Below are 12,913 nucleotides of genomic sequence, written 5' to 3'. Positions count from 1 at the left end.
TATTCTGAATTAGAAATTGAAGAGATAGAGAAAGATTTATTTCATTTGCATGAATTTCTTATCTTTCTCCATATTTTACAAAAGACACATTTATCAAAGTTTAACTTGATAATTCTGTAGAGTAATATAGAAAGACAGATTTGTGTCCAAGGAAGGAACAGCATTTGGTTAAGCCGTTATCTAATTCTGAAGCCACTGTCATCTTATGATTTTTTAGAAAGGGACTTTTGACTTTTCACTACCTCTCAGGCTACCATTAGCTACTGTGTGATAGTTCTCCCTCTATTCTGAATCCATGCTATTTTTAAAGCAATAGTTTTTTAGGGTGTGTTTTAGAAATAAGATATTAATTAGGATTTTTTTTGGAGGATTATTTTGTTGTGTACATAAACTTGTCACCTTAATTCAAATCAGTAAAAAAAAGTATATGTGTGTGCTTTCTGTAGTTATCATTTTTAAAATACCATATGTATTGCTAAGCACATAAATGGGGTTGATAATTTTTATCAACAGTCAAGACCAGTAATATAAAATTACATTAGATTAATAAGAAGTTTTCTGCATGAAAGAATTGTTGAATTACAGGCACTGACTTATTCCGTAACACAGAAAATCAGATAATTTTTATAAAGTTTCTCTGTAAATCCATCAATTAATAGAAATTTAATTAACAAATTTACAGAAAATATATATAATTACAGAAAAAAAATTCTTTTTTCACTAGAAAACTATAGCAATCGAGAAAATGTGGTATTGGTGAAAGGGTATACACATAGATCAATGGAACACATAGATCAATCCAGAAATAGACCCACACATATATAGTCAGTTGGTTTTTGACAAACGTGGAAAGGCAATTAAAGGAGAAAGGTTAATCTTTTTAGCAAATGGTGATGGAACAAGTACACATCTATATTAAAAAAAGAATGAACACAATGAAACTCAACTAGGTAGCTCAGTTAGGCCAAAAAAAAAAAAAAAAAGGGAATCTAAACTGGAAAGGAAGAAGTAAAGCTATCTCTTTTTTGAGGATGATGCAATTATGTATGTAGAAAATCCTCAGGAATCCAGAAGAAATTATTAGAACTGCGAAATGAGTTCAGCCAAGTTGTAGGACACAAGATCAATGTACAAAAGTTACCTGTATTTCTATACATTAGCAATGAATAATCTGAAAAATGAAATTAAGAAAGCAATTTTATTTACAAATTACATGAAAAAGAATGAAATAGTAATATGTTAACCAAAGAAGTACAAAACTTATACCTGAAAACTACAAAACAACATTGGAAGAAATTTAAGAATACCTAGGTAAAAGGAAAGGCATCCTAAGTTCTTGTGTTAGTACACATAATATTGTTAAAATGGCAGTATTCACCAAATGGATCTCCAGATTAAATGTAATCCCTATCAAAAGCTCAGCTGGCTTTTATCTAGAAATTGACAAGGTATGAGGGAAATAGTAGATTGTGTTGAATGTAAGGACCTAAGAAGGCCAACAAACCACTTTAACTGTCTTTAGAAAGATAAGGAACTCAGCCCTAATTCCCAAAGACTGAAATGTGTTTATAATCAAGTCACACTGATGTTACCAGAATACTACTTTTTTGTTTGTTTAGAGACAGTCTCTCTCTATGCCACCTGGGTTTGGAGTGCAGGGGTATGATCATAGCTCACTGTAACTTTGAATACCTGGACTCAAGTAATCCTCTTGCCTCAGTCTTTTGAGTAGCTAGGATTACAGCTATGTACCACCATGCTCAGCTAATTTTTATTTTTTTTTGTAGAGATGGAGGTCTTGCTATGTTACCCAGGCTGGTCTCGAACTCTTGGCCTCAACCTATCCTCCTGCCTTGGTCTCCCAAAGTGCTGGGATTACAGGCATGAGTCATCCAGCTCTACAAGAATAGTTTGGTTTCTTCTTATCCATGTAATTATAATTCTCTTGGCATCAATTCTACCTTTGATGCCTTTCTTAAATGATTGCTGGAGTCAGTGAAAACGCTATCAGAGATAGGGAACTTCCCTTGGTAATGCTTTTCTTTATTTTTCTCTTTGTAGGGAAACTGAACAGCCAAGACTCATATAACAATTTTACCAACAACAACCCCGGCAACCCTCGGCTCTCTCCTCTCCCCAGCTTGATGGTAGTGATGCCTCTTGCACAAATCAAGCAGCCAATGACATTGGGGACCATCACCAAACGGACAGGGTAAGGCCTCAGGCTTGGTGCTTTCTTAACAGCTGTTTTAGAAAGTTGAATGAATAAAAATAACACGTACATTTTCTTTGTGTGGTTTTTATTATGTTCTTCATTTCCAGCTCAAATGAGACTTAATGGCATCAGATTAAGTACAAAGCATAGAACTTGTACAAACGTACTCGTACACAACCATGTATACACACATCCATTGAGAAAGCAAAGCAGTGACAAGCTGTGAAAACTAGTATTGGCTAATCAAAAACAGATCCATCTACTTCGTTTTATCCTCACTGCCTTGTGGCTTTGCCTGAAAGAAAGTACAGTTTCATTTTCCTGGCTGTTTCAGGATTTGAAATGACTCCCAAATTTTGACAGATACAAATATGGAGAGAACCTTAGATGATAACCATGTTATTAATATTTTGAAAAAATCACCTATACTACTCTGTCATTAGTGTCAGGACAATGTGATGTTATTGGTAATTTTCAAAGCTGGTGCACCAAAATTTGGGCTTTATTTAAGTTTGATCATTAACTTCCTTAAAGACTTTTGATGACTCACTTGATTTATTTGTGCTTATTTTAGCTATTTTAGCAGTTTGCTACCCTTTAGGAATATAATATTAAAACTTCATTAGGTTCCTGAAAATAAACTGCTAGTTCTATGATATCATTAGATAGTCAATTGTATATTAACACTGAAAATCCATTTTATATCAGAAAATATACATGTCTATAGGCAAATTGCTTGTTTTCCATAATGAGCAATCCTGAAGTTTAACCTAGTTTGAAATGGAACAACTTTTTTACATTTCTGTATTAAAGTAGTAAGGAGAAAACCCTGTCTTGGCCTCAAATAGTCCTCAAGTTCTTTCCAATGAAAGAAATATATTAAATTATTTGGCTGCTATGTTAATATATCTTAATTTTGTTGTGCTCAGTATTAATGTGTTTGTAGAGGTCACTTTTGTGAGAAAAAATACTCAGTAGTCTCAGGGACAAGGCCTTTCATCTCCAGGTATCACCATAACATAGAAATTGACCCTATAGCTAGGTGGAGTGGTATTTGTGTGTAAAGAGATCCTAGGCTGGGTGCGGTGGCTCACGCTTGTAATCCCAGCACTTTGGGAGGCTGAGGTGGGTGGATCATGAGGTCAGGAGTTCAAGACCCACCTGGCCAACACAGTAAAATCTCCTCTGTACTAAAAATACAAAAATTAGCTGGGTGTGGTGGCGGATGCCTGTAATCCCAGCTACTCCCAAGGCTGAGGCAGGAGAATCACTTGAACCCGGGAGGCAGAGGTTGGAGTGAACTGAGATTGTGCCATTGCACTCCAGCCTGGGTGATAGAGCGAAACTCTGTCTCAAAAAAAAAAAAAAAGAAAAAAAAAAGAGAGAGAGAGAGAGATCCTATTGCTGCAGGCAGACGTAAAATTGAGTCTGTGGCATTTGCTGTATTTTTCAGCAAAACTTCATCTCAAATCAGACATCTTAAGGCACCAATAATTTGGCCTGTATATCTTTTTAATTTTTTTCAGCTTTTTAACTCTTTGTGTCCAGTAAAAGTATAATTTTAAATTGTATTTCAACTTTTTCTTCTCTCTTCCTCAGTTTATTTTAAAATAAGAATAATGGCTGTGAATAGTGAAGTGGTTATGTTCTTTATATTCACAATTAGGTTACTTTTTCATTGTATATTACATTCCTGGGATGTAGAATCAAATAAAAATAGGACTAAATCTGGAATCATAACTTTAAAGTTTCTTTTTTACTTACTGAAGTTAGTCAGTACATAATTGTATCATCTTGATTCACTCCAGCATTGTACAATTCTCCAAAGCACTTACAAATTTTAGCCTGTCTTTCCTGAATCTAAGTGAAACCATCCTCAAAATTGTTTCTCTGTAATTTAATTTTATATTCAGAGTGAGGGAAATTTAAGAAGATTCAAAAGGCTCCTGGAGTCATAAAAGCATATTCTGGTGCTTTGTTTCTGGTGTATGTTTATTTAATTTTAACATAAGAGCTGTCCTGTTTTAGAATGCAAAGATTTAGCTCTCTTTTTCTAATGAGCTTCTCCAAATATATCTCCGAAATAGTAACTGAAGTTTAGTGCATAAAATGATATGATGTTAGAATTTAATTCATAATATTTATGGGGAAAGGTAGGAAGTGAGTCTACATTTTTATGTAGTATTTGAAATTTTCCATAAGAAGATAAAATCTCTTGCTCTCTTTGTCTCTCTCTTACTACCCAATTTTTCTTTGCACTAAGATGAATAGAAACTACTAGTCATTTGGTGTCCTCCTGTATTACCACACATTATGAATTTATAATTCTTATGTTTCCTTTCTTACAAAAATTTGCTCTCCGTTCTCAGATTTTTAGAGCATGTATTCTGTTGCATTATGAACAGTTAAATAATTATTAATAAATGAAGTATTATTTGAGTTATTTTATGTGCTTCGAAATGAGTGTTAGTTAAGATACTTGTATCATATTGTTGACTAGGCTTTGTATCTCAATTCATACCATTTTATTTCTGCCATGGTTTCAAATTCTTTTTCGCATGCCTTATATTGAAGTGTTGAGAGAGAATAATTTATACTCTTCCCACAATGAGTACTAGGTTTACATTTTTTGTGACATAGTTTCAAACTTACAGAAATGTTGTAAGACTAGTCAAAAGAATTCTTGTATACCAAATTCCCCAATTTTTTGTTTTGTTTTGCATTTTGTGTTTTTGAGATGGAGGCTTGCTCTGTCTCCCAGCCTGGAGTACAGTGATGCGATCTCGGCTTACAGCAACCTCTGCCTCCCAGTTTCAATCAATTCTTCTGCCGCAGCATCCCTAGTAGCTGGGATTACAGGTACACCACCATGCCCAGCTAAATTTTGTACTTTTAGTAGAGACGGGGTTTCATCATGTTGGCTAGGCTGGTCCCGAATTCTTGACCTCAAGTGATCTGCCCACCTTGGCCTCCCAAAGTGCTGGGATTACAGGCACAAGCCACTGCACCTGGCTCCAAATGTTAATAGATCAACTTATTTCCCTTATCATTCACATTCTTTCCCTCTGCCTGCATATACACTAACACATCATTCATGTTCTCTCCCTCTGCCTACGTATACATGTTATGTTTTTCCTAATTGTTTTAGAATAAGTTGCAGACTTAATATACCCTTATGCCTACATACTTCAATGTGTAATTTCTAAAGGCAAGGACATTGTCTTATATAACTGTAGTACAGTTATCAAAAGAAGAAATCTTGAACGTATTTCATTAGTTTCTTCGATTCCACTTAACTGTTGTCTAGAATGAATTTCCTACTTGTGGCATAGCTTTAGTGTACTACAAATTACTCAGCCTACTATTCCTTTATTCCCTCCCCATCTACTATTTTTTAATTCCTTCCTATTAATATAGAGTGCAGTGACTGGTAAGAGTTTGTTGATAGTGGTCAGCCATAACTTATACTTGACTTGCTGGATTACAAGATTCAGTATCCTTAAACCAGAGGTCCCTGACCCCTGGGCTTTGGACTGGTACCATTCCCTGGCCTGTTAGGAACTGAGCCTCACAGCAGGAGGCAAACACCAGGTGAGTGAGCTTTACCGCCTGAGCTCCGCCTCCTGTCAGATCAGTGGCGGCATTTGATTCTCATAAGAGTGCAAACCCTATTGTTGTGAACTACACATGTGGGGGATCTAGGTTGCATGTTCCTTATGAGAATCTCATGCCTCATAATCTGAGGTGAAACTTCCATGAACCAGTTCCTGGTGCCAAAAAGGGTGGGGACCGCTGCCATAAGCCATTCTCTGATGTGTTTGTTGATTATACTCAGAACTCCTATTGACTTTTCTGCAAAACTCCTATTGACTTTTCATTCTTTTACTATAAGTCATCTCAGCATTTAGTCATAAAGTTTTCAGAATATAATACATGGCTTGATTATCTTAAAATTTAACATTTTCACTAAAATACATGTATTTTGCCTCTTCAAAAGTAATATTTGATTTGTGGGAACCAAATATATTCTATGAATTTTCATTTTTGCCATACGCTGAGTTTTGAAGCAAATCTCAAAGAATATTTCATCCCATTAGCTTTCATCCTATTTGATTCTAAAGGCTATATTTTATTAATTTTTTTTTTTTACTATGACAAATTCTCAAAACTGGAGTTAGCTAATTTGCATTAATTATTGGCATTAAGTTTTATTGTATTTGCTGAGAAATATGATGGCTCCATTAATGTCACAGGGTGATGAGCACATGAGAGTTTTCATTTTCTGTGTATCTCTTTTCATTCTGGAAATTCTCATTTACTCAAAGTTTGCTTTTATAAAACTCCTTTCCTAGTATTTTGAAAATAAAATCAACAATAAGTATTTGGCATGGATTATGTAGAAAGAAAACACAGAGTGACCCACTTATAGACAGGTAAATTATATTCTGTTTTCAATATGCCTGACAATATAGTTGGTAAAATTATATACTTAGGTTAGATGAGTTTTTATTTGGTCTATGTCTTAGGTATTTTGTACATACTCATAAAATAACCATAAAGTGCTATATTTCTAAAGCAAAGATTTCTAGGATCCAGTAATTAAATATCCAAATTGAGATAGATGGCTCAACTTAAACCTTAAGGGGACAAAACGTGTTGTTACCATATTCAACATCTGCCTTCTTACTTTTGCAAATACATGTGCCTGAAATCCTGTGCAGTGTCAAGGACCATCTGTCTCACTGCCAGACATACAGGAGGCCAGTAGAACTACAAATAGCAGAAGACAGATGTATTTACACCTTCTTGTTCAGTACCTTGAAGCAGCACTTGGAGGTAATAAGGCCTGTTATGGCAACAGCTGCTGCTTAACTCTGTGACAGTATACATTGATGGAGGTAAAAGAAGTGTTAGAAATTATTTAGCTTCAACAGTCACCCATTCAAACAGACTCTGTTTTCTTCTAGTTTAAGACTGGAGGTTTAAAAAGTCCAGGTTATCACATCCATCATGTTCTTATCATATGTAAGTAAGAATAGCTCTCCTCATCTATTAGAAGTGAAATTAGGTGCTAAGAGTTTCCTTCATGTCTTGGATGTTAGGTTTTTGTAGTGGGGATTTATTAGCAGCATTTCATAGGTGTTTGGCATTATCAAGTGAGTGATCAAATTAAAAAAATATTTTCTGTGTAAGAATTTATAAAATAAAAATTTTCACCAATAAGCTTAATTTTATCTGCTTAAAGCTAAAATTATTTATATATACAAATTATTTTGTGGACACAAGCAAAGAACAGTAAATTTCAAAAAGAAGTCATGGTAGGTAGTTCCATGGGAATAAAAAATATTAAATTGAAAATGAAGTTACTTCTTTGCTCTTACCTAGGTAGACCACTTTTTGTGACATGTTGGATGATTTGCTCTCTCATAGGTTTCCTTTTCCCTAAATGGAATTAGCTCCTCATTTCCTTCCCCCCTCCCCATCTTTATATTTACTAATTTCTTTTCTTTTTTTTTGTTTGAGACAGAGTCTCGCTCTGTCACCCAGGCTGGAATGCAGTGGTATGATCTCAGCTCACTGCAACTTCTGCCTCCTGGGCTCAAGTGATTCTCTTACCTCAGCCTCCTGAGTAGCTGGGACTACAGGTGGGTGTGTGCCACCATGCCTGGCTAATTTTTGTACTTTTTGTAGAGATTGGATTTCTCCATGTTGCCTAGGCTGGTCTTGAACTCCTGGTCTCAAGCGATCCAACTGACTCAGCCTCCCATCACCCTGGGATTATAAGCATGAGCCACAACACCTGGCCATGTTTATTCATTTCTTTGTGAAGATTTAGATGGTTATTAGGAAACTGGAGACCCACCCTGTAGAAGTAGGTTAGGTAATGTAGTGAAAAAAATATCGAATTAGGAGTCTCAGACCCTAGCCTCTTCTCATCTGGGTTCTACCACCTATTTGCCAGTGTGCCCTAGGTAAATTTCTTCACCTGAAAAATCAAGTTTATATATATATGGATTATAATCTTTTATTCTTAACATGTATGAGTTTCTCCCAGTTCTTTGATCCCATTTGTAAGCCTCCGGACTGTTGAGCAGCTGTAAGCCAGTGCTGATGAGCACAGGCCCCATTTAGAAAGCATAGATGCTTTTAAATGATATTAAATGGAAGCATTAAGTAGCATTTATTTGGACACATCCACTTAATATTTGTAGACCAAACCTGCCGTCAGACCTGACTATGTGAGTAAATGATATTGGCATGTAGTAGGCCTTGCAGAAGGTCTATTCCTTATTTTATTTCAATTAGACACACCTTGGCCCATTTGTACAGTTTGACCTGAGCCCTGAACTTTATAGGCAAAGTTCTAAGAATTAAATGGGAAATATTTGGAGAAAGACCACCAGATACAGTTATAATAGCATGGGTGATTCCCTACCTTACATCTCTACCTTATGTAACTACTAGTTCTTCATAGCTAAGAAATGGATGTTTAGTTGTAGATGTAAAATAATGGACAATGTATTTTCATTGGAATATATATGGATGTCCCTACATATGCAATATATTTAACATAGTTTGAGTTCCAATTTTTGTATTAAATCAACGGAGTACTTAAACTACACCATAGATTATTGCATGTTATCATAAATCTGGGAATTTTTTTGGATGATGTCTACTATATACCATATTTTTAAAAATCAGCAGGCATAAATTTCTACAGAAGTTTGACTTTATTTATGTTATGTTAATCTCTTTTTTTGCCACATATGATAGAATTTCAACATTATCAATGTTTTTCTAATGAAAAGTCACTGAGGCTCAAGTGCAGTGGTGTGATCATACTTTACTGTAACTTCAAACTCTTGGGTTCAAGTGATCCTCCTGCTTCAACCTCCTGTGTAGCTGGCACTACGGTCATGTATCACCACACCCAGCTAATTTTTTTTAATGTTTTGTAGAGATGAGGTCTGGCTATATTTCCCAGGCCCATCTTGAACTCCTTCTCTCAATCAGTCCTGCCTTAGCCTCCCAAAGTTCTGCAATTATAAGCATGAGTCATCATGCCTGGTCTTTTTTTTTTTTTTTTTTTTTTTTTTTGAGACAGAGTCTTGCTCTTTCGCCAAGCGACAGGCTGGACTGCAGTGGCGCAATCTCAGCTCACTGCAACCTCTGCCTCCTGGCTTAAAGCAATTCTCCTGCCTCAGCCTCCTGAGTAGCTGTGACTACAGGTGTGAGCCACCATGCGTAGCTAATTTTTTGTATTTTAGTAGAGACGTGGTTTCACTGTGTTGGCCAGGATAGTCTCAATCTCTTGACCTTGTGATCCATCCGCCTCGGCCTCCCAAAGCACTGGGATTACAGGCCTGAGCCACCGTGCCTGGCCTATGCCCAGCCTTCTAATGAAAATCTTGTAAATCCTGAGTTTATAATTTAAAATCGGGTATCAAATTAGACACTTGGCCATTTTAGCTTCAGTTTGCCCTACAGATCAATAGTTGACTACCAATAATACCATAGGTCTCTTTGGTAGGGAGCAATTAAAATTAATGAAAAATTCAAAGTAGAATTTAAAAACGATATTAGGAACAATTTACTAATATGCATGTGGGAAATGTGAGTTCACTTCAGTTGTTTTAACAGAGAGCACACAGAATTTAGAAGTCATTAGAGTCTCTAGAATTTATTTTTAGAGAAATATGGCTCTCCTTCAATATTTGACACATAATGTTGTATAGCTTTTTCTCTGCTTTATCTCTGTTTATTACATTTAATATTTATATGGGCTCATTCTGATGTCTGTTATGTGGTAGTGCCTGAATTGTCTTAGGACATGATAAATTGAAAAATAGGGTTTATAGAGTATGTTTATAGAATTTGTCTCTTAGATACCAGGCACTTCTTTAACTCTGGAGATGATTGAACAGAATTGCTACTAATACCTTTTAGCACTGGAGTCAGATTATAGAGGACTGGAGGATTTCAGATCAAATCTAGTTTTACTTTTTTCTCACATAAAAAAAATCTTCATATTTGCCTTGTTTTCAGCTAGTAAGACTGAAGACTTTGTGGTACCATGTGACATTCAACAAAATGAATCAGTTGAATGACTTACATAGTGTTATGGTATATTATAAAACGTCATTCTTTCCTATCTTCTGGGATTTTCCAGAAGAAACCCTTTGAGAACTAATGGCCAGGTCATTTCACGGTGGTTTATAAATAAGTCTATAATATTTCCAGATATTTAGTCTCTTGACCAGATTTTCCTGAGGTTTAAAAATCAGAATTCAGCTCAGAAAGGATATAATTATGACAAATTGAATAGATTTTATATGGCAGGATTGTTAAGTCTGCTATTATTAAAGATGATTGGAAAACACAAATTATTCATGTTTGAATATAGTAATTTGGGTTGCCTGTGTTGAAGAGAATATTTAATTCAGTATACACCCTCATTCACATTATCTCTTTCTTCTTTCCACCCTCATCCCGCTTTAATACAAAACTACAGCTGTGAACTTTTGGAAGGGGAGAGGGGAGTCATGGGTGAAGACAGCTGGATCATGGATTTGTACTTTGTGACTTTATATTTTCATTCTTTTGCTACTGGGGAAAGATGAAGCAGGCACATTTCCAAAGAACGGCTGACACTACCCATACAAAGACAGTAATTACATCAGTCACTGTAATTCTTTGGAGCTTGTGGATCTTCTTTCACATGTATATGGCAGAGGTCTACCTTGTAGGACTAGGCAAGGGATGGGTGAATATAGATTTTATACATGCCAAGTGTACATGCTAAACCAGGTCCTCACCTTGTCTCTCCAGCCCCCTTTCTCCTTGAGTTCTGTTAGCCAGTGGATGCTAATTTGATAGAAGTAGGATAACTTTTTTTTTTTTTTTTTTTTGGAGACATTCTCCCTCTCTCGCCAGGCCTGAGTGCAGTGGCACGATCTTGGCTCATTGCAACTTCTGATTTCCTGGTTCAAATGATTCTTCTGCTTCAGCTTCCTGAGTAGCTGGGATTACAGGCATGAGCCACAATGCCCAGCAATTTTTTGTATGTTTAGTAGAGACGGGATTTCACCATGTTGGCCAGGATGGTCTCCATCTCCTGACCTGGTGATCTGCCCGCCTCAGCTTCCCAAAGTGCTGGCATTACAGGCGTGAATCACCACGCCTAGCTGAAGTAGGATAACTTTAACACAAATGGGTCAAATTGTGAATAGTGAACCTTATTGTTTTCAAACTTGACAATAATGCTATTTATTTAGTACAGGTCTGTAAACTACAGTGTCTGGAGTTTTATGGTGCATTTTAGGATCATGGGACTAGGAAGTAGCTAGAGAAATCTCCTTGTTGGTAACATGTTACTGCCTGGAAAGGAAAATCTGAGGTTTTTTTTTTTTTTTTTTTCTTTTAAGTTTCTGTATCATTTATTTGGCTAATGTATGTTTCCTTTTCACATATCAGGAAACCTAAACCTGGAAAAAAGGTATTTACTGGCTCTATAGATAGGGAGTATCAGATGGTCTTTTGAATTTTTAGAAACTTGAAGGTTTTGTTTCATTTTTGCTTGTTGGTTTTTGCAGTCAATGGAGAAAACTTTTAAGTAATAAAGGACTAAGTTAAACTTCTAAATTCCTTATAACAATCAGTATGCTGATGTTCTGGATGAGATGGGAGACTACCCCAAGTAGATACAATATACACTAAAGAGCAACTTAAGCCTGGACATTCCAGATTACAGTCACTTCTGTCAGAATCATTTGGACAATTTGGTTATTTCAGGTGTCCTGCCTACTGAGATAAAATTAAGAGAAGTGTGTACTGTGTGACAACAAAAACCTCTTTTAGAGGCATTTGTAGGCATATAGAAATGGCTTGAACCATTCATTTTCCTATCATTTCAGAACGGGCTCAGTATTCTGCTGAGAGATTGTTCTCTTCAAGTAGTCTTAGTTAATTAATTTTATTTATTTATTTATTTATTTTTGAGACAGTCTCCCTCTTTTGCCAGGCTGGAGTGTAGTGGCACAATCTCAGCTCCCTGCAACCTCTACCTCCCAGGCCCAGGCAGGATTCTCCTGCCTGAGCCTCCCGAGTAGCTGGGATTACAGGCAAACTCTACCTCTCCAGCTACTTTTACCATGTTGGGGTTTCACCGTGTTAGCCAGGATGGTCTCCATCTCTTGACCTAGTGATCTGCCCACCTTGGCCTCCCAAAGTGCTGGGCTTACAGGCATGAGCCACTGCGCCCGCCAGTCTCAGTTATTTAAATCTCTGTTTTTCAAACTGCAAGCTGAGCTCTAGTAACATGTAGGTTTTGATGTAATTAGTCATGAAATCATATAAAGATATTATGGCCAACATTTTTTTTCTTTAATGAAGTAGAATAGAAAAAAATGCAATTCTGTCACTGGTCCTGCAGACCAGCAGCATTACTGTTACCTAGGAGCTTATTGGAAATACAGAATCTCAGATCCCAGCCAGACCCACAGTGTTAGAATATGAATTTATCTGCATTGTAACATAATCCCAACATTAATATTTATGAAACATTGAAATGAAAAATAGTAAAGTTTATTACAAATAAAAACACATTCACTAAGTTGTTTCAGTCTTCTTTGACTGTATTCGTGCACATACAAGCTTAAGCCTTAAAATGTATTTCTAAGGGTTCCCAGTCAAAAAAGT

The 12,913-nt window shown here is 36.1% G+C and overlaps 1 protein-coding gene across 10 annotated transcripts in view; it reads left to right on the top strand.

Moving 5' to 3' along the window:
• The window catches only part of BCAS3 (BCAS3 microtubule associated cell migration factor), a 664,948-nt gene that overhangs the window by 295,318 nt on the left and 356,717 nt on the right, over positions 1 to 12,913 (top strand). For all 10 annotated transcript variants that reach the window (XM_032279300.1, XM_032279309.1, XM_032279301.1 and 7 more), the window contains exon 16: positions 2,062 to 2,212. In XM_032279300.1, coding sequence (XP_032135191.1) covers positions 2,062 to 2,212 — 151 coding nt within the window. The remainder of the gene's footprint in view (positions 1 to 2,061; positions 2,213 to 12,913) is intronic.

The sequence above is a fragment of the Sapajus apella genome, unplaced genomic scaffold, assembly GCF_009761245.1.
Source record: "Sapajus apella isolate SASKATOON/1434 unplaced genomic scaffold, GSC_monkey_1.0 scaffold12, whole genome shotgun sequence".
NCBI classification, from domain to species: domain Eukaryota; kingdom Metazoa; phylum Chordata; class Mammalia; order Primates; family Cebidae; genus Sapajus; species Sapajus apella.
This window is presented reverse-complemented; position numbering and strand designations above follow the sequence as displayed.